This window comes from Cygnus atratus, chromosome 1 (assembly GCF_013377495.2).
Source record: "Cygnus atratus isolate AKBS03 ecotype Queensland, Australia chromosome 1, CAtr_DNAZoo_HiC_assembly, whole genome shotgun sequence".
Classification (NCBI taxonomy): Eukaryota; Metazoa; Chordata; class Aves; order Anseriformes; family Anatidae; genus Cygnus; species Cygnus atratus.
The window spans coordinates 115,538,237-115,559,730 of record NC_066362.1 but is presented as its reverse complement, the minus strand read 5'-3'; the positions used below and the strand labels follow the sequence as shown (position 1 = coordinate 115,559,730).

Below are 21,494 nucleotides of genomic sequence, written 5' to 3'. Positions count from 1 at the left end.
TTTGCCTCAGTCTTTAGCGGCAAGACCAGTTGTTCTCTGGATACCCAGTGCCCTGAGCTGGTGGAAGGGGATGGGGAGCAGGATGTGGCCCTCACTATCCACGAGGAAATGGTTGGCGACCTGCTACAGCACTTGGATGTACGCAAGTCGATGGGGAAGGATGGGATCCACCCGAGGGTACTGAGCGAACTGGCAGAGGAGCTGGCCAAGCCACTTTCCATCATTTATCGGCAGTCCTGGCTATCAGGGGAGGTCCCAGTCGACTGGCGGCTAGCAAACGTGATGCCCATCTACAAGAAGGGCCGGAGGGCAGACCCGGGGAACTATAGGCCTGTTAGTTTGACATCAATGCCAGGGAAGCTCACGGAGCAGATTATCTTGAATGTCATCACGCGGCACTTGCAGGGCAAGCAGGCGATCAGGCACAGTCAGCATGGGTTTATGAAAGGCAGGTCCTGCTTGACGAACCTGATCTCCTCCTATGACCAAGTGACGCGCTTGGTGGATGAGGGGAAGGCTGTGGATGTGATCTACCTTGACTTCAGTAAGGCTTTTGACACCGTTTCCCACAGCATTCTCCTCAAGAAACTGGCTGCTCGTGGCTTGGACTGGCGTACGCTTCATTGGGTTAAAAACTGGCTGGATGGCCGGGCCCAAAGAGTTGTGGTGAATGGAGCCAAATCCAGTTGGAGGCTGGTTACTAGTGGAGTCCCCCAGGGCTCAGTGCTGGGGCAAGTCCTCTTTAATATCTTTATCGATGACCTGGATGAGGGGATCGAGTGCACCCTCAGTAAGTTTGCAGATGACACCAAGCTAAGTGCGTGTGTCGATCTGCTCGAGGGCAGGAAGACTCTGCAGGAGGATCTGGATAGGCTGGAGCGATGGGCTGAGGCCAGCTGTATGAAGTTCAACAAGGCCAAGTGCTGGTCCTGCATCTGGGGCGCAACAACCCCAAGCGGAGCTACAGGCTGGGAGACGAGTGGTTGGAAAGCTGCCTGGCTGAGAAGGACCTGGGAGTACTGGTTGACAGGCAGCTGAATATGAGCCAGCAGTGTGCTCAGGTGGCCAAGAAGGCCAACAGCATCCTGGCTTGTATAAGAAGCAGTGTGGCCAGCAGGTCTAGGGAGGTGATTGTCCCCCTGTACTCGGCTCTGGTGAGGTCGCACCTCAAGTACTGTGTTCAGTTTTGGGTCCCTTGCTACAAGAAGGACATGGGGGTGCTCGAGAGAGTCCAGAGAAGGGCAACGAAGCTGGTGAGGGGTCTGGAGAACACGTCTTACGAGGAGCGGCTGAGGGAGCTGGGCTTGTTCAGCCTGGAGAAGAGGAGGCTCAGGGGCAACCTTATCGCTCCCTACAGGTACCTTAAAGGAGGCTGTAGAGAGGTGGGGGTTGGTCTATTCTCCCGCGTGCCTGGTGACAGGACGAGGGGGAATGGGCTGAAGTTGCGACAGGGGAGGTTTAGGTTGGATATTAGGAAGAACTTCTTTACTGAAAGGGTTGTTAGGCATTGGAATGTGCTGCCCAGGGAAGTGGTTGAGTCACCAACCCTGAAGGTCTTTAAAAGACGTTTAGATGTAGAGCTTAGTGATATGGTTTAGTGGAGGTCTTGTTAGTGTTAGGACAGAGGTTGGACTAGATGATCTTGGAGGTCTCTTCCAACCTAGACGATTCTGTGAATACAGATGCCATGGGTTGAATGGTAGCACTGAACATACATTACAGCTAGGTGGGGTATTCTACTGTTCAAATGTATCTCACTTAAAGAATTGAAAGACAGGGAAGTAAAGACAGGGCAGCGGACTGAATTCTGAAGGCTTTCTCTCTCTCTCTCTCTCTCTCTCAGGTATGCCAGAGTCTGAGTGTATGAACTCTTTAGACATACACAGGTTTTTGTCCATCTAGTTCTAGGAAGAAGTTGTTTCAGTGTCAGTGTACCTTGAGGAATATTCCTTAACTATGCCCTGGGACATCTTGCTTAAACTGCTGGTGTTCTTTCACCATAATGAGCCCCTCCACGATTCTATTACACTAAAGTACTTACGTTCGATAAGAAAGAGGAAACAAAATATTCCCATCACTGCAATGATAACACCAGGCATCACAAAGGAGAGACCCCAGCACGTAGACACCCAATAAGCAGCAATTAAGGATCCCAAGATATTTCCCACCGAAGTGTGCGAATTCCAGATTCCCATGATCAATCCTCTCCTGCACAGGAAAAAAACCAAATACACACAAAAATAACCCACAAACATTTCTTATTATTCCAACAATAAGCATTATTATCTTAAGAAAAGTTTATCAAAAAGACTGCTCATGCGTGATGTCTGTGAAATATTTGAAATCTTACTGTTCTGTAAGTAAGCACTTCTTTATGCTAGTCTTTCATCTGGCAGTTTCAAAGCACCTAAATATTAATAGAAGTGTTCTAAGTACTTCTCTGTACATGACAGAGTTCATCCTGCATTTAATGGCATTTAAAGGCACCATTAGTGATTCCATATTTCTGGACAGAGTTTCTTTGATAAAAACATGTATGCAAACATTGCGTAGCATGTGCATGCTAAGTCTGATGCTTCTGTGAATGGAAGTCCCGTAGACGTATTGCACAAGTAATCTGATGCTTTGGGGATATGTTAGACCGAAGAAAACTATCTGTATAGGACAGGTAAAGCAAATTCAGTGATTTCTGATCACATCCTGGGCTTGCTAGGCACTAGTTGAAGGTAACACCTGCACAAGATTGGCTCAAAGATACCAAACTGTTGTCAGCCTGGAAATCCCAGATTAGAGCTGCTGTAGAATAGCTGCAGCAGGACTAATGTAAACCACAAAAATCCTACTGAAGTCACAGCAGTTAGAAGTTTTTATCCTTCTAAGTCCTACTGAAGGCAAGGCCGTTTTCCCAAGAGTTTACCTGGAATAAACTAATTTTAACTAAAACAAATCTTTTTCTTTGGCTGAAGACAAGATCCAAGAGGTCTGCTCATGTTTCAAGGAATCCGTAGCAATATGAAAACGAGAACCAGCTCACTGACTTTCAGAACAGAGCCCTATCCACCAATCCATTATCCAGACTCCTAAAATCCATTATGCAGACCTTTGCTTTTGCACAAAACAATCTGAATGTGTCTATTTTGCACAAACTTGATAATTTTGTTCAGTATTTTATGACGGTTATCATTCTATTTTGTAACCAAAACGGCTGCAGGGACTACGGAAATCTAGTTTGAGACTATATTTTCTTAATTGTCCCATGATTTTATATAGAAAGCTTACACTGAATTTTCATGTCCTCCTGTTGAAGTGATTGACAATAAGTTCATTTGGTGATATCTACAATGGACACCACTACAGCAACATTATTATATGCTACAGGCATCAACCATTATCAGAGACAATGAATTCAGCATGCAGCCCTCACAAAATTTATGGAAAGTTTCTGCGTGGTATGACAAAACAAGCATTATGGGTGACCTCTAGTTAGGATTAAAAAAAAAAAGATGGACTTAAAGAAAGTGACAAAAAGAAAGATGTGGCAGCTGACTTAACCTATTTTCCTTTTTAAATTAAATTTCAAGTTTTTGTAAGTATGTTAGGAAAAAGATATTAGACAAGAAGATATTTTTAGAGCTATAGCCTAACAACTGCTTTGAAATACAAATGAAAACACAGGAAATTCCGTAATAATAAAGGCTGTTACTGTGCCTTTTTAAAAGTGGTTTTAGATTGATAATATTTGCAAGAATTCTTCTCAATTCAATTCCAAAATACTTCCTCTGAAAAATTAAACATCAGACTAAGGAGCCACCAGAGAACACTCACTTGACATGACAGAGAATATTTCAAACTGCTATGTAAGCTAACCAGCATAACAAAGATAACTCCTCTCAAGGACCCACCTAACTGCTTGTTTTATCCCCCAAATCACTGAAGCAATAGATAGATACTTAAACTGACTATAATATTACAGCCCACAAATGCGTTGATTTGTACTTCCGAAACTCTGGATTACAGATTATTTACCTTCCTTTTCCAAACCAGTTGCCAATACATGTAACGACACTTGGCCAGCCAGTAGTTTGCACCAACCCATTAGCTATCTGAAAGTATACAGAAATAATAATAAACAAACATACCCTGTAATACGTCAGGTTCCTACATAACTCCTGCTGAGTGCCGTGCTGGGAAAAGAAAGCCTATGCAACTGCTTCGAATTTAGAAAGTTAGTATGAGAGTTTCAAAAGCATTCTTTTCCAAGAAACAAACAGGTTACAGTATTTCACAGATATTCTTCCCTCTACCTAAATATTTTCAATTATTTTATGATGTAAAACACACCAAAAAAAATTAAAACACACGCTTATCCAAAAACACATTTCACAGAACTGAACAGACAAGCCAATTCCCTTCATAATAAGAGCTATATCAGACTTTGCTCGGTTTGAACATATGGCAAAGCACGTTTGCAATCAAAGTGAAAAAAAGAAAGCTTTAGGGAAGACTGGACAACTTTGAACATTAGTTTTAAAATGATTAAAAGACATATGCAAATAAACTGAGAGGAGAAACTTAACGTACTGTATTCAGGCTGAAGTGCGAACTATTTCAGCCTGCATGTTGCAAAGTTCGTAAGGAAATCCTAACTCATCTCAACTCCTACAAAGCTCCCTATCTAGAATTACACATTAACACAAAGATGACAGCATAATAATTCACATGTACAATGAGCATTTACCAGTTAGGCTGGTGGTGTGAGGCTGTCCTTTGCATTACAGGATTCACTGTCCACATCACGTGGTGCAGCATTGTTAGGCACACTTAGACAAACCCTAAGGGTGCTAGCTCTGGTCTTGGAAACCATATAAGCCAAGAGCCTTGGGGGCAGTGACATGGTTAAAGAGGTGACTTAGTGAAATGGTTATTAAAGCTTTCAGGACCCAAGTTAGTATCGCTGCATGTCACGTCGCACAATGCCATGCAAACATGCCAGCTGTGAAAGTGCTACTGAGATAATGCAAAGAAAGCAACTGTGCAAGGTGCAGACCTGTTCAAAATGACTCAGAAACGCTAGTCATGTCCTGGTCACGACCTAAATTCCATTTTAGATCAATGGTAAATATTTGTGTGATGCCTGATTAGATCTACAAGTGCTCTGAAAAATCCCACGCAATGAACTTTCATTACAGTAGCTGCCTGTTCTCAGCCACGCGAAGGCAGGAGACTTCATCATTAGCAGCATAAATGTAATTTTCCTGCATAGAAAGCCAGGATGCGTCACTCAGGTCTTGGCAGACTGACAGAAGTAAATACATTTGTTTTAAAACTCGCCCACATTTAAGCTTGCAAAGATTTGATCAATAATTTGACACAGATTGAAACACTAATTAGTTTTCAAAGATTTCTTCCATTAAAAAAAGCCAACATTTTTTTGAAATAAAACCTGGGGCGATCCACTCAATCATTTCCGACTGTCATCAGCGACAATGTACGCCAGCCTTTACATCTTCCCATCTAACCACTAATCACAATTTGCAACTCAAAAGAAAAAAAGAAAAAAAACAATACAACACTAAAAAACACCATGGAAACTCAGAGTATTTAAGTAACATTGTGCCTACCTGGGCCATTATGTAAAACCACAGGTTATGTATATTATAGAAATAACCCAATCCAAACATTGCAGTGAAGAGTCCGCTAGCAAGCATTCCAACTGTCAGATAGTACCGGATAGGTAGCCGTTCTCCTATTATCCCACTTGAAATGTGGAAGGGAAGAGAAAGAAAAGCTATAATTAAAAATGAGATCACACCCCAAGCTTTCAGGAAGAAAGAATATTTTGCGCTGTTTAATTCAGGTTAAGGAAAAACTTTACTGGTAGTTTCTTTTTTTCTTCGCAGAAGCAAATAAACATTTTTTAGCACTTGTCAGAATAAAAGAGCAAGCATTTCATGTTCATTAACTGCCAAGTGCTGACATCTGCACAACCATCTTTCAGGGAGATACTCACCTGCAGCACATTGGAAGTGACTATTTAGAGAATTATTTTCCAAATGATCCATAACATAGTACATCTGAACCCATTTAAAGTGAGACTTATCTCCCTTACTAATGACTTTGGTTATGAAGGTCCCACTTTTAGTAAATAAAAAAGATTCGGCATCTCTAAATGGGAATTAATATTGTAAACTTTTTGATGGTTTTCATGTATTTTTATGAGGTGTCTGCTACTGTCCTTCAACTGCAAAGAAAGCCAGGACAATCACTTTTGTCTACACGTGCATGTTGGACACATGAAGTTTGGGGACGTATCCCAGCTGCAGTGCAACATGAAGGAAGACAGGCTAGACTGCAAGCTGGAAAGCATTTCTGCATAAGGCAGTCAGATGGGGGTAAAAATCTTTCTACATACCAACAGGTATGCAGGTATCACTGGGAACTCAGGATTTTGCATTTTTTCCCCAGCAACTAGCAAGGAGATGGAAGAATGACATCCAAGTTCTCATTCTCGTCATCAGAAACTTTACAATTGGAAAGGACAACATCTCAGAAGCAGTACAGCCTCCTATGTGAGTGATAAAGAAGCTTTCCAAGAGAGATTTACCTTAAGTACATTCCAATTGCATATGCACACAGGAATGAGTAATCCAGTGCTCCCAGTAACTGCTTGTAGTTATTCTTATCTAAGAATATATTTTCAAAAGAAATCAGTCTAAACATACCAGTAACTTGCCAACCATTTTTACATAATATAAGAAAAAAAGTTAGTGAACATGCATTGACATTTAATTTTAAATGGACACTTTTAAAGGGGACTTAAGCGTGCATTATTCAAAATACATATAAGAACAGAAAACCAACTCTGCAATTTATGCTTTTATCTGTAATGTATTAGGAAAATACTGCTAGGCCCACTCTTAATTCCACCCTATTCATTACAGCAGTTAGAAGAAACATCAGTTATTAACAAGGTGCCCTCTTCTTACAGCTCCTTAGACGAAACAAACAAAAAAAACAACACAAAACAAAGCACTAAACTTTAAAGGGTATTCTTAAAAACACAGTGGAAACATGTTTCATATGTGGTGTCCTAAAAGCCAAAACAGCTTAAAAAAATCCATCATCATACAGGCTTTTTGAGGAGTTACCTTAATACAGTTTATAGAATGGTTAGTCTTTCACACTTCATTCTCCAAATTCTCACAAAGCACAGTGATAGAAGTATTGTTTAAAAAAAAAAAAACAAAAAAAAAACTCCAGCTCTGTACAAGGAATGACCATAATCACATAATCACAGCAAACGGCACTTGGAAGAGGCAGGGATGCAGCAGACGGGACTCCACCCAATTAGAAACACCAAGTCTAGTCTCAAGTGACCTGAGCTCATACCAAGACAGACAATTTGTGTATTTGCAAGGAGCCACAATTTCCACTGACTTTGAGAATAAAGACAAAGTTATTAAAACATTCCTCTTCCAGTGGTGCTACCAGCTAGCCAGCTATGCTGCCTCAAAAACAGAGCTGAAGGAACAAGTCTAGGGCACACCCCAAGGGGCAGCTTTGCAATAACACATGTGTTCATGGAAAAAAGAAGGACATGAGCTCAGAAGTTTTCAAAATTAAGAAAGCTAACTAGCGGTTTAGACAAGCAAACTCAGTATCCCCTTGGTCAAGAGGCAAGAAACAGCAATCAAGTTTTACTGCAACCCAGAGCATTTGGAAACGTGTGGAACTACATCGTTTCAATATACTGACTACCTTGCAGAAGGCAGTAAGTACATAGAATTCTGTCCACAGAAAACCAAGAGCTCAGATTTCTAATTACCCTGGAAAAGAGGGGGATTTTTTTTTTTTAATTTTATAATTAAAGAATAATTAGAATGGATTACTGATTGCCAGATAGACTGGAGCGGACTAGCACACTGAAAGAATGGACTATTCCACTCCACTGATGTTCTTGGCAGAGATGAAAGTGTCAAGGAATGATTCAAAATCTCTGTTAAATTCAAATACAATGAAATTTGAAGTTACTTCGTAAGTAGGTATGTGTGTGTATATATATATATATATATATATATATATATATATATATATACACACACACACACACACACTCACATATATATATATTTTTAAGTAAAAGGCCAGGTTTATAAGCTGTTCAGGAAGTTAGCAACTCTATTCTGCAATAGAGTCCCACATTTTTCTTCATTAAAATTGCAAAAAAAAATTCTCTCTAGCTGAGATAGACTCTGAGAAGTTCCAGTTTAGATAAACACTAAGTAATTTCATTTAAATGACTGCTGGACCTTGAACTAAAGCAGAAGAAAATCATAATGATTTATTTTATTCTGTCCCCTTTTCTTCCTTAATAGACATTCTAAAGACATACCTAAACCTCTACACAGTCCCATTTCCTGACTGAAAAGTGTTCTACCAAAACCTTCTCAAAGCTCTAACAGGTAAAATAATGTCAGTTGTTTAAGCAGGCAAGACATTAAGTCTTGACTTAACTTGCTTTGGAAAAATTAATGAGAACATTGGAAAAAACGCCCCTCCAATACACATCTCCTGAATCCCTCCACATAAGAAGAATAGCGAGACAGATAATCTAATTACTAATATCAGCACGTTGTTATGGAACAAAAAAGGAAAAAAAACGCCTTACCAAATGGTTCCCAGCCGCACTGAGATGCATTAGATGGCTTTTTGACAGGCTGAATCTGGGCAGCATATTCTCTGTAGGAGCTGAGTTCAACTTCACGCGAAGCAGCACAATGCTTATGCAGCTCTCCCTGATACAGAAAGGAAATTTGAGATGGAAAATTCACTTGTGACAGAACCCTGTTCAACTCCATCGAGCAACAAATTTAATAATTCTGGGTTTGACACAGGTTCATGTAGACCTACTGAAACCAGTAAAATGTAAGTCATTAATTGCTTGGTATTTTGCTGAGTGAAGCCACCATTACATCTAAGAGTGATCACCTGGCTAGTAACATGCTACACTGAATTGGTGTTTCTGACACTGCAGGATTTCAAAATTTAGTCACTAACATCAAGCTATTTTGCCCATTTTTACTCATCAATTATATATAACAACCCTGGGGGATTTGATTTGTGTTTGGCAAGTTACAGATGCATGAGATTAGAATAAAATTAAAAAAAAAACAACAGGTATAGATAATATTTTGTCACCAGCTTCACTGGGAACAGAAGTGGAAAAAAGAAATCCCATGGAGTGCGCAGCAACAGCACTTGGAACAGTCTTGTACATGTCAGTAGAATTTTATCACATTTAACTCATCAGTTACAAGAGCCTTTCTCAAACATAAGAATGTCAACCTGTAAACTCTTACATACCTACAGTTTAGATTAATTCACATGAATAGTCTCAAGTGTAGGCATAGCTGTTCCGAGTCTTAAGCCCAAAGAACAGAAGTACAAACAGTATGTTAGGAGTGGTGTCACTGACGTTTATTACGTAAATGTCACTGTGTGCCAACTTTATCAGGTTTTCATCTTTAAAACCATTCCAAGTTAAAGGTTAACATTGTCTTTCACAAAAGAAAGCACTGAAAAAGAAGACTACTTCCTCTTCTGATAACAGCAAAAGGATGTTTAAACAACGACACAACCTTGCTTACCTTAACTATACTGATAGGTTTCCTTGATAAATGGAAGCTGGCATACAAGAAGAAGGTGAGAGTGAAAATGAAGGCTCTATACCTATAATATAAAAATGGATACATATTTGAAAATGATTTTATTCGTATTTTACTGCTGGTACATACAAAGGTTACACAAGTCATTTGTAACCTTGGAACAGTTTAAGACAACTTTTTTCATGTTCTCTAACAGCCAGAACCACCCTAGCAGTAGTACTTATTTAAAACATCTGCTCTGGCTTTGGAAGGGAGTTCTGTGATATACAGGTATGAACAGGAGTTTTGTGATATACTACAGAGCTAATCTGCCTTGGTTACAACCTTTCTTTGGGGGCTATTAAAAGGCAGTTCAACATTAAACACACTGTCAGATCTCACTTTTCACAGTCTCACCCAGGTTTCTGCTACAATTAAGACATAAATGATGGCTGAGTCATCAATTTAGCTCCCGTGGATTATTATTTCTTTCTTTCTTTACTGCTTTGCAGATTTTTGCTTTATTTTTGCCTTCCTCTGTATCAACAGAAATCAGCCACTTCTAGAGACTGAGGTACAGACAGACACTGACAGTGTGTACTGGAACACATGAACATAATTATCCAGCTTTGGGATTGGAAGGACTTTTTCCGTCATACCTTGCTGGCACCCTTGTTTTTTTCCTGCAGTTCATCTGAACTATAAGGGCATCTCAAACTCCCTGCCACTGCAAGGGTTAGGCAAAGATAGCAAACTGATCTATTCTATTCCCTACCTGCAGCACTTATTTTTCAGTTGTTTAAGGAGAGTGTTTTGTGGATTTCTACTTTTAACAATACAATGGGATCAGAGCAAATCTACTGGCTCCTTCTAGCCTCGATCTTAATGTAAAAATCTGCAAATAAAACCGCATATATACATACACAGATCTGATAACTTAGTATGGCCCCGAATTATTAATTAATCTTCAATCATTTTCTGCCTAATAAACTTCTATGTAACAAGTGTTTTGTCTTATAGTTCAGGCATACTCACAAATATGCTAAAAAAAAAAAAAAAAGGTGGGTTAAGTGAGTTATCCTGTGAGCTGGGTTATTCACTTCCATTACTGTAGGCATCTTCATGAGTGATAAAAACACAATGACTCTGTCCTTGCTGCTCTACTAAATAAAGCATGTGATAAATTGTTCCAATGGGGATTGCTTGGTCCTTCATTTGTTTTTTTTGGTGGGTTTTTTTTTTTTTGGTACTCACACACAACTGACTCAGTATTCTCTCTCCAAAAGAACAAGAACCAATGTCATCCACCTTCGAGGATTAACTTTCAAAAGCATTTTTTAAAAAATATTACAGTAGCAAGAACTAAGATCATAATTCTAAAGGTCTGTATCACACATCAATTTATGGGGAAGACTACGTACTTCTTGTTAATACAAGAAAGCTAATCTTGAGCACCCCCCTCAACTATGAGTTTGAAAGCGGAATGATGAAATTTATCCCCTCAAATACACAACTTGAAAAGGAAAGCATAAAAGGATTTACTGTCTAGCATACTTGACATACACTTGTAAAACGTGAGCAATATTTATTTGTTATACAACTGACTACATTTTTTTGCTGTATATACCCAGCGATGAAAAGGCAAAAACAGAGCAAGGCAACAGAATCATCTACCCCAGACACAAACCCATATCGTCTAAAATAAAGACCAGCACCATACTTCAAGACTTACCACTGATCTCGTGAAAATGAAGTAATGAAGCGAATCCCAGGAGGAAGCTGAGCCATCTACAGCTGGTATCAAATCTTAGGCAACACGATTACACTCTTGTGAAAACGTTAGCTGCTCTTCAGAATGTGTAACAAAGATCCTCCCCGAGCTGTGCAATTGTAGGCTGTTAACAAACTCGGAAGATCTCGTTTAGATTCTTTTCTTACACGTTCAGTCACTATGTGGCCAGTTTTTCACCTGGTTTCTGTTAATTGCTGATCTGTAAATAAGAAAAGCGGGTAAGTAAATGTTCTCATCAAGGTATTATAAAATTTTCTAATCACAATATTTCAACTGCAATGACCTATTCCATATAGAAGCCATTACCATAACTAACCTTCTAGATACTAAAAGTGTAACGGAGAACTCTAAGCCAGTATAAACTGCAGCCTTTTCTGAATTTTATGATGTATAATCTATTTTGAGAAGTAAGCATAGGATAAAGGAGCAGGGGCAGAAGGAAAAGATGCACTTATAAGGAACACGATTCCAAAGCCTGCTGACATCAAAACACTCTGCTCTTGTCCCAGAAAAGAGTACAAATAGGCAATTATCCACCTTGGAAAGATCTATTTTAACACATCAGAAACATTCATGAGGCTGAAATTTGCTACAAAGGTGACTGTAGTGTTTTCAGCCCAGAACAGAGAACCCTCCAGCCTGAGATCCGGTGCAGCTGAACAATGCTGCCAGCAAGACTTGACTGGCACTCCCTCTTGCAGCCTGATTCCCCTGTCCCAGTACCAGTGCTGCACAAAGCACCAAATCGTCAGCAAACTTGGAAAAACAAACAAAAAGTTTCCCTGCTTGAGCTTCTCTACACCAGCTCACCCAGGGGTCAGGCAACACAAAGGAGAAGGCAGGCTCGCATACAGATGTGACATGCAGGGAAACAGTGAGACCACAGCAGCATTAATTCAGTTTGGTTTAAAACGTGGTAAGGTTCCTCCTGTTTCTTCAACCTCCAGCCAAAGCCCCTCAACAGAAACAAAAACGCACTGTATCCTTTATTGCAGGTACTACAACAGAAACTAGCTGCACTGTTATTTCGCAGCAAGTTTTGAGTCAGCTGTCAAGTAAGACGACAAAAGGCGATGTGGGCAAAGGGTGTGCCTGCAACCCATGCCAGCAAACCGAGTCTCCCTGTGTGCTAACAGCAGAGCCCTCCCAGCAGGATGGTGAATGAATGACGTACTAGGTAGGACTACGACCATCAGCGGCAGCCTCCCTGACCAGGACCAGCACCGTAACCCCCTACTCCGCTGACAGCACAGCTAGTGGGCTTCAAGCCAGCACCAGCCACTGCCACGCTCCTGAGCCTGAAGCTGGACCTGCTTCCTTGGTAAACAAGGGGAAGCGAGCTAAAGGGAAACCAACCTTCTCTGAAGTCAACACGCTGGCCAAAACTAAGGGTCTGTCCTAACCTGGGAATTTTAGAGGCTGTTACATGACAGGCAGATGAATGAGCCTCTCTCCTCTCCTCTATTACAGAAAGCAAAGCTGACTTTCTGTCCTCAGCCAGCTGATTGACAACACCAAACACGATTCCGTTGTGTCAAAGCTGGCAACTTGGAAACTTCACTATCCACACAGGCTTTTCCCTTGGGAGAGGGAGAAAACTACCACCTCTTCACATAACAGACCACCTCACCAAAAGCCCAAGGGTCTGGTCCCTTATGCAGACACACATTTTTGTCATACCTTTAATTTTTCATAGTGTCCTTGACATCTCCCTTCTCTGGAAGTGAATAGACTTGCTAATCTTGTTTGGCATGTTCCACCTCCTCCCCCTGCCCTGAATCAGACTGTGCAATTAATCAGCAAACCCCATAATCATTCTCACCTCTCCTGCCACGAGTTTCCTACCACTTCTCTGAGGCTGCTGGGGCCAGGGAGAGTGCAACCCTACCTTTCTCTCCTCGCCCAAGCCCAGACATAGCTTCCCACCTCCCTATGTGCCAGGCCTTGTAGACATGCAGTGCTGGTCCTAATGGCTGATCTATCACAAACCTGCCCTGAGAAACAGCTGATCCAAGAGAAGATGCGAACTCACTCTGCAGCCACAAAACTGCTATTTGAAGCAGCGGGAGCATAAAGACAGGGACTGTAGGTGGCACCGCAGCAATGGCTACCTGTTACATCAGCTGAATTTCAAACTAACAAATGCCTTTCAGTAATTTCATGTTTGGTTGAAGTAAGCTCTGGATAGCTCCAGTGGGAGAAGAAAGGCAAGAGGAAAAAGAGGTGGGCACTACCTGCCACCACAGAGCAGCTTCTTCCACCCGTAGCACACCTGTTTCAGGATCCCAACCCTACCTCCCCTCTCTCTCAGTTAACTCAAATACCAAAGCTATTCCTTAAGTGACCTTACTCTAAGTGAGGGGGCAGAAATATTTACTGGGAAAAAAAAAGTGAGAAGCTAGCAAAGAAAAAAAAAAAATCTGATGTCCTAAGTCTCTTCAAATGGTTCCCTCTAAATATAATGGGATAAGGCAATCGCCATCACAGAAAAGGAATTGTTTAACAGGTTACTATTTAACAGCTTTAGTGTAAACAGTCACAGAAAGACTTCACCCATCTTACAAAAGGTTTCATCACTAAGTGTTCGCAGAAGGCAGCACAGCTGTGCACCTGCTGCACAGAACATATTCACACCCCCTCCTGCTTTTTCTAAAAACAAACAACCCCCCCCCAAAAAAAACCAAACAAACGAACCCCACACCACCACCAACCACGTCCTAACTCCTTACTGTAAATCCAGTCACGAGGCCCCAGCACAGAAGGCTGGACTATCAGCAGCCTTTCGAGAGCTACACCCTAACTCTATTTGGCAGGGGCTGATTTCATCCTATCTTCTGCAGGCGGGGACCCAGATGCTGGCCTTACAACGTCCTGAGAGCAGTTCTCGTTTAATTGTCAACTCCTTATCTCTGTCCCTGTAACTCCACAAGTTCCTCTGACGTGCAGGTTGTGCATTTATTGACAAATTACGCTTCCCACGACGAAGCAAAGAAACTCATGGCAATAAAACTTGTGAAGGGGTTATTAGGAACACATCCTGCTGTGGATGGAATCAGATTTTAAAAACAAGCTATTATTCGGAAATGTCATTAATACACCACAACAAATAACTGGCCGTTTACCAATGCGTCCTTTATATTTCCGTTTTGCTAATGAAGCCTGAGGACAAAATTCAGTCGCTTGAACTGGCCTTTCATTTTCGGTAACCATTTTACCTGATGGAAAGCAAGTACTTTCGCTTCCTCCTACCGCACTGCCACGTGTGAGTGACACTGCCATACTTTGAGCGTGTATTTACCTTCCAAACTTCGCGCTGTTCCTTCAGGCGTCCCCCTGCACCACACGAAGCGCAGCTCCCTCCCTGCTGCACGAAAATAGGGTCATTTGGGACTGGCTTTTCCCACTGGAAACGCTGCAAAAGCCTTGGCTCGGGTGCTGGAGGAACCACACGAAGCTCCCAGGCCAGGAGCGCGTTGCTCGTTCAGGTCCTCATCGGGACAAGGGCTCCAGAGGCCGCGGGGCACACAGACCCACGGCACGCTGGACCTCACACCCCACACCTCAGCCAGCACCACCCCGACCCGCTGGGCTTGGCGGCTTGCAGCCAGCCCCTCCCGGCCGCCCGCCTTCGGTGTAACCCCGGCGGGGAAGGCGGCGAAGCCCGGTGTCGCCCCGCGGCGCCCGGCCCCGCAGCTGGGGCCGCCCCGGAGCGGCGGGGAGCCCGGCCTGCCTCATGCCGGCCGCAGGCCGAGGCGGCGGGGCCGGGACGAGCACAAAGGAACGGCGGGGGAACGGGCTGCGCCCGGGCGCCGCCTCCCGATCGGCCCCCGGGGGGCGCGGCAGGTGCACGGCACCCCCCCCCCCGGTCCCTCCCGGTCCCTCCCGGTCCCTCCGAGCCTACCCTCCGCCGCCCTGCCGGTGCCTTCCTGCTCCGTGCCCGAGCCCAGAGCAGCCGGGCGAGGCTGCCGAGCGCCGCCCGGCCGCGGGTGCTGCGCGGCGGGACCGGTCCGCCCGGGCCCCTCCCCGCCGCTCCGGGCCGTGCCGAGCCGAGCCGAGCCGAGCCGGGGGGAGCAGAGCGCCCCGCGGCGGCAGGGCGGGCACGGCCCGGCTCGGCTCCGGGCCACGCCATGGGGTCGGCGGCCCGCGGAGCCCTGAGGGGGAAAGGAGCCCCCTGGGGGCCAGGCCGAGACGGCCGGGCAAGGGGGTGCTTCTGGAGACTGACGGGGAAACTGCCGCTTTATTTAGTTATTTGGTCTGAGGAGGGGGGGAGAGAAAGTACGGAGGAACATCCATTTTATGTGCCTTCTCCAGCTGCAGGTGTGTTTCTTCGTCGTGACAACCACCTCGCCCCTGCTCTGGTAGTTTCATCCAGAAGTTAGTCGTGGTTGCCTTGTACAGGTCTTAATTCATCTCTATGACAGTTTGTCCCTTAAAGTGTGTCACCTGCCTGGCACAAGCAACCTGCTCGTGGCACTCATTATTTATTATTTATTTCCCTCCTTCCCTCTCTTGCACTGCCTATGCCAGTAATGCCAGTAAACCAAACTGATTCCCACCACCTAGGCCCCCCATTTCAAACACTTATTGCCACGCAACCACAGTGGTCGCTTCCCTGCAATTTCTCCTTTTGAACAAACAAACCTTTCTCCCTTAAAATAGTGAGTGCAGGTTCTCGGGATTACACCGGACCATCACAAATGCCAAAGGGTGTTGCACAGCCTGCTGCTTTCTAGCTTGTCACTAGCAGATGTTGGATCCTGCTCAGGGTCACAGCTATCTAGCTGTGATCTGTAAGTACTGAATCTGAGGTTAAAAGAAACAACACAAACATACAAAAAAAAAAAAACAACTTCCCTTCTTCTCCCCCAAATGCTACAAAGTTCCTACTTTAAAAGCTAATATTCTTGATTACAATCATTCTTCTAATTAGCTGATCTTGATTCAGAGATAAAAGCAAAAGCTTGCTACTCAGCATCAAAAAGACTTGCATTAGCACAGCGTGTACCATCGTGCACAATAATGCAAACCGTGATTTCATCCAATGTTTTGGTGTCAGTGCCTATAGTTGCCCTCCACATTTACCATCCCGCTATGATGGTGCATGAACCGGACGAGGAAGTACTTCAGGCCTCCTAATTCTGTGCAGGTGTGTCATGGAAATGCCATTGTCTTACTAAGCGGGCATTTGTTCCCTGAGGAGGAACAGCACACGCTAGCATCAGGTCTAGACGGGGTAATTACAGCCAGAGCAGAACATCTGGGTATGCTGATGCTTGTCATTTCTGCTGTAACAGCTCTTCAGCAGAGAAAAAAAATAGAAAGTGAACGCTCCCTAGGAAGCGACGTGCATGAATCATGTCGCTGCACCTTTGCACCAGAACAGGAAGGCATCCAGGCAACATTTATTCCAATCAGCACACACACAAAATGAAGATTTACCTCTTTACAGCGGAGAAGGTCAGACCCATCATGGTGCATTTGTTTGTATACATGGCTAGTCACCTCAAATTATCATGGCAACTATCATCATCATGCAAGATACTCATATTTTTAAAATTTATTTTGGCTTGACTCTATTTAGTTCCTTAAAGAATTTAGCCTTGCTTAAGTATCTTTCTGTCTTCCATTACAAGCAACTTGCAAAAAGCACAAGCCAAACAACACAAAAAAACTTATATTTTTCCTACTTAAAGTAGAAACTGCATTTCCCATTAAAATACAGGTACTCTCCCAGTCCTGCTGGCTGCTACACTTGGCACAGGTGCTTTCTGCTGCGACAGCACTGGTCACCAGCAGCTAAAGTTGACAGAAGCCAGCAAAAAAGGGTAAGAACATGCATATAAGGAATGACAGGAGGCTTGTGCTGCTGCTTGTGCACCAGAGTGCTGGTGGGCAACAGCAAAGCAGGGCCAGACATCAGCTGGAGATAGACAGAAATGGAGGGAGTGGTTAAAAAGCAATGCACAAAAAACATTATTTAAAATAGCATATATGATCTAGAGCCTTGCAGAAAAGAACAGAAAGGGAATTTTGCCAGTTTCTTTCTAGAAGAAAACACAAATGAAGGATATGGTCCAGTAAATAGTTGTATTGGTAGCAATTGTGGCAGCAGCTTGGCTTTCTAAGCCTCTGGCAACATTCATAGCAAAAGAAATAGAGAAGGGCATGCTTTTTTCTGCCAAACCAAACAAAAATAAAGGTACATGCACCGACAGATGCTTACTTATACCTCTGCTGGCACTTCTTTCTGAAAATATAACCTAATTTCCTGGTGGACAGCTCGATTGTATTTCTGCTGAACAAGAGTGGTGCTTCTAACATCTCCAGTCCTGACTTTGCAAAACACTTTGAAGTCAATGGATGTCAGCAGTCTTTTGTTTGCTGCACAGGTGATGCTGGCTGAACTGAGGTCTGAATACAAATTATTGCATCCTTTAGCTGATTAATGTATTTATTTTCTTTCCAGCAAATTGCATGAGCATATTTTATGATTCCTGGTTGCACAGATGGGAAAGGCTAATCTGTATAGCCACCGAGAGATCTCTTTGTCTTAGGGGATCCAAAAAGTTCATAACTTCTTTACATAATAATGGGTTTTAGATAGCATTTTACTATATAGAAAGTAATATTTACTTAGACTTTATTCCACACAAGTAGCAGAATTCCCTGGACTGGTATAATCATGGCTTTTAGTTGCCTTTATTAGTTTTGCATGCTTTGTTTTCCCAACAGAGCAGCTGGGATATTGTATAAGCAATTCACATCAACGCCGAGTGCAATCCAAATATAGCCTGCCATCAGGCTTTGGCAAACAAATATATATACATATATATATACCCAAAAGAGACAAAAAAGAAAGAGGCTGTGAAGGATGTGTCTGTATGGACGGGAGCAGACAGGTAGAGCCCTGTTGCAGCCATCCTCAGAAAGGACTGGAGGTAGGCCAGCTTCGGGCTGGGAGCTGTACAGCTGAGTTGGCACGGCGTGTCCTGCCTGCTGATGGGAATTTTTAGCTCTGGCACAGTGCCACGATAGTATGATTACACGGTTTCCAGACCGGTACTTATCACCACATCTAGCTTGCAACGAAGCTAGTGAGAAACACCAGGAGTTGTCTTCGGGAAAAGAGATGGGCAGACAGGACCACGGTGCCAGCAAAGCCTTTTCCCCGACCAGATCAGGTCAGTACCTGGGTACTAAAGGCTGCTTACAAAGAAAATCTGTAGCCAGTAAAACATGGAGGGGGCAGTAGAACTGTCACCAGGACTCCTAGGTAAAGACAGATATTGCTGCGATTGCGGGAGACATTTAGGAATATGGCATTTATTTGAAACCCAAGAGTTGCCTGTCAGTTCAGAATCAGAAAAATTAGGTCAGTCTTGCCGGTAGGATGCTACTTTGACACTTGTGGGGGCTTTCCAGAGGGGTGGAGGGTGGAACTGTGAAATCACCTCATATTTTCTAAAGAAGGACCTGTAAAAAAAGCAGTTATAGCAACAGGGGTGTCTACTAGGGTAGGACCTACTGGATGAAGTCCCAGTCAAATCTACTGCACATGTCCTGTTGTTATGGGGATCTGTGGCCCCGTAGTTAGGATGGAAGATTGCTGGTTAGAGACCAGACAGCTCTATTGTACCTTCAGCCACCTGCTCACAGAAAATAAATGGTCAAGAATGTACTGACAATGCAGAATTAATACATATAATCAAGCAGTTTTATTATAAATGGAATATGCAAACCAAGATATAGATCATCTAAGATTACAAAAGAAAAACATTTATTCGAGGATTTTATCTTGAAGAATTTATTCTGCTTCCACCAGGAAACAGGAGAGTTTCTTTTGTTACTTTATGCTTATTTCTACCCTTCCTAAATTGGCCAAAGGGCTGAGTGGAAGTGCAAGAAATAGCTACAGAAACAATTACTGAGGAGCAAGCAGATTAAACCAGGCAGGTAGGCTACTGATAGATTTCACTTCTCTTTGCTTGTGGATCACTGGAGAGTAGTCATATGAGAAGGGAGGACGGTGGCATTTTGAAATAGAAATCAAATACCAGAACAGTTGCAAATACCACGGTATAATAGAAAGCAGACTAGAGTAGAGCCTACACTAAAGCAATTGTCTTGCAAGTCATGAATAAGAAGATAAAATATGAAGGTATCTGAGCTGACAGGAATGAGGAGGCAGCAAAATAGTCCCATCTACCTCAATCATTTCATTCTTCTCTTTTGAATTCATTCTGAGTTACCAGATTGGAACTTCAGATGTTTTGGAAAAAAAGAATTGGGCTGCTTTATCTTTATGTCATTATAAACTGGGCATAAATAAGAAGCTTAGGTTTGCGGTTACATTTTTGTTTGTTTGGTTGGTTGGTTTTTATTTGTTTCCTTAAATAAATAAATTCATTTGCAGTGAAAAACTTAATATCAACACTGCTTTATTCTTGTACTTGACCAAAAGTTATTTTTTATCTCATAAATGCCAACTGCTTTCTTGGTAGAAGTAGTAGTGCTGACTGTCTTAAAAGGCCTGGGAAAATATATTAGCAATAATTTCCTAAATGGAATAGCAGAGGTATGTATGCATCCCAATTCCACATCAGTGGAAAGGAAAACCTGAAAGAAAAAAAAAAAAAACTTGAAAATTTTCCCGTATGTCTGAAGAATAGATTGTACTCTATACTTCAAAATTAGCAGTAAGGTCAGAGAAATGGGAGGCAGTATAAATATGGGTATAAATACAACAGCGCGCTCTTCCTTGGCCATTTTACAGGAGGGAGCTGAAGGGTTAACTTTAGCCAGGACACAAAGAAGTACTGCCAGTATTTCAACAATAGCCTTCATACAACTTTTTCTTTCCTTATCATCTGGCTTTCAGGATATCCCAATGTTACTTGTACTGGGTGGGAGGAGGCAATTGTGAACTGAGTGGCTAGAAAGGTCATTTACTTGTTTTTCTGGCTTGCTTATGAGCACAAAAAGAGGCTATCTTTGCTTGGCATGCAAGCAAACTAAGCACCTTTCATTTTGCCTGTAAAGGGCTTAAAACAGAGCTGTATGGAGAGAAGTTCCCATTTTGCAAAGGATTTTGACAGTTCAGAATCTGGATTCATTCTGATTTGGAGGGAAAAAAAAAAAAAAAACAAAACACAAATATATGGAAGTTAGTGACAGTAAATTCTACTTTGTCCACTCTTTGCTCCCATAACCTAAGAAAATATTCTGTTCAGAATATTTTGAATTCTTTAATTGCGTCTGATAGTATATACGGCAGAATAATAAAAAGACCTGAAATGTATATTCTGAACAAGAATTCCCCTTAAGATATTATTTTAATTCCCTAATCCCACAGTTTTCCTCTGAAAGGCTGATGAAGTCAACCTGCTTTATATTGCAGTTTCAGGAGGAAGAGAGCTGATTTCATTAAGTTTTTCTGACAACTCCAGGTTACACTCTGCAAGTAGATGATACTGACCATGCCGTATACCACACTGTGGTTTTGGCTTTTAAAAGGAGAAGGATGTAAATGAACATATTTTATGGAATAACAGAACATTTCCCCACAGATTTCTGTTCTTTAAATACCTGGCAAAAGCCATAATCTTGCCTGGGCCTCCCCTCCCCTAACAAGAGAAATAAATTGTCACTTGCAGCTGTAATTTAGCCCAGAGCACAACTCCAAGTGACTTAGCACCCAAGGCATGGGCCTCAGAATCTCAATTTATCAGTAGGAAAGCGAGGACAGGAACCTTTGAATCAAGGAAACTACCTCCACTCTCCCTGTTTATTCTGATGGCAGGATTTGAAATGAAGAGCCCCTGGAGCCATGTCCCTGGCTGGGTGGAGAAAAGCGGACTGACAGTGCGCTTCTTGCCTGTGGGGAAAGGATGCCTGGCGGGACAGGGGGTGGGAGAGGCAGCTCCCAGTGGGCAGAAAAAACGAAGCACACCCAGCATGAATCCATGAGCATGCTGCCTTTACCACATCAGAAGTAACACATACCGTCATTTCTGACGCTCATTGTGGTTTCATAGCTCAGCCCATGTTGGAATTGAGCC

General features: G+C 42.7%; 1 protein-coding gene across 8 annotated transcripts in view; it reads right to left on the bottom strand.

Annotated features, from left to right (window-relative positions):
- The window catches only part of SLC37A1 (solute carrier family 37 member 1), a 39,570-nt gene extending 24,102 nt beyond the window's left edge, over positions 1-15,468 (bottom strand). For 2 of the 8 annotated variants that reach the window (XM_035545900.2, XM_035545904.2), the window contains exons 1-9: positions 15,338-15,415; positions 14,735-14,797; positions 11,377-11,635; positions 9,648-9,729; positions 8,669-8,795; positions 6,605-6,683; positions 5,622-5,757; positions 4,027-4,103; positions 2,042-2,208 (exon numbers count right to left, since the gene is read on the bottom strand). In XM_035545900.2, the coding sequence (XP_035401793.1) occupies positions 2,042-2,208; positions 4,027-4,103; positions 5,622-5,757; positions 6,605-6,683; positions 8,669-8,795; positions 9,648-9,729; positions 11,377-11,432 (724 nt within the window). In that variant the 5' untranslated portion in view covers positions 11,433-11,635; positions 14,735-14,797; positions 15,338-15,415. Of the gene's footprint in view, positions 1-2,041; positions 2,209-4,026; positions 4,104-5,621; positions 5,758-6,604; positions 6,684-8,668; positions 8,796-9,647; positions 9,730-11,376; positions 11,636-14,734; positions 14,801-15,337 lie in introns of all 8 variants that reach the window. The other 6 variants (XM_050709724.1, XM_050709721.1, XM_035545902.2 and 3 more) reach the window with 6 other exon arrangements.
- Positions 15,469-21,494: the final 6,026 nt, after the last annotated feature.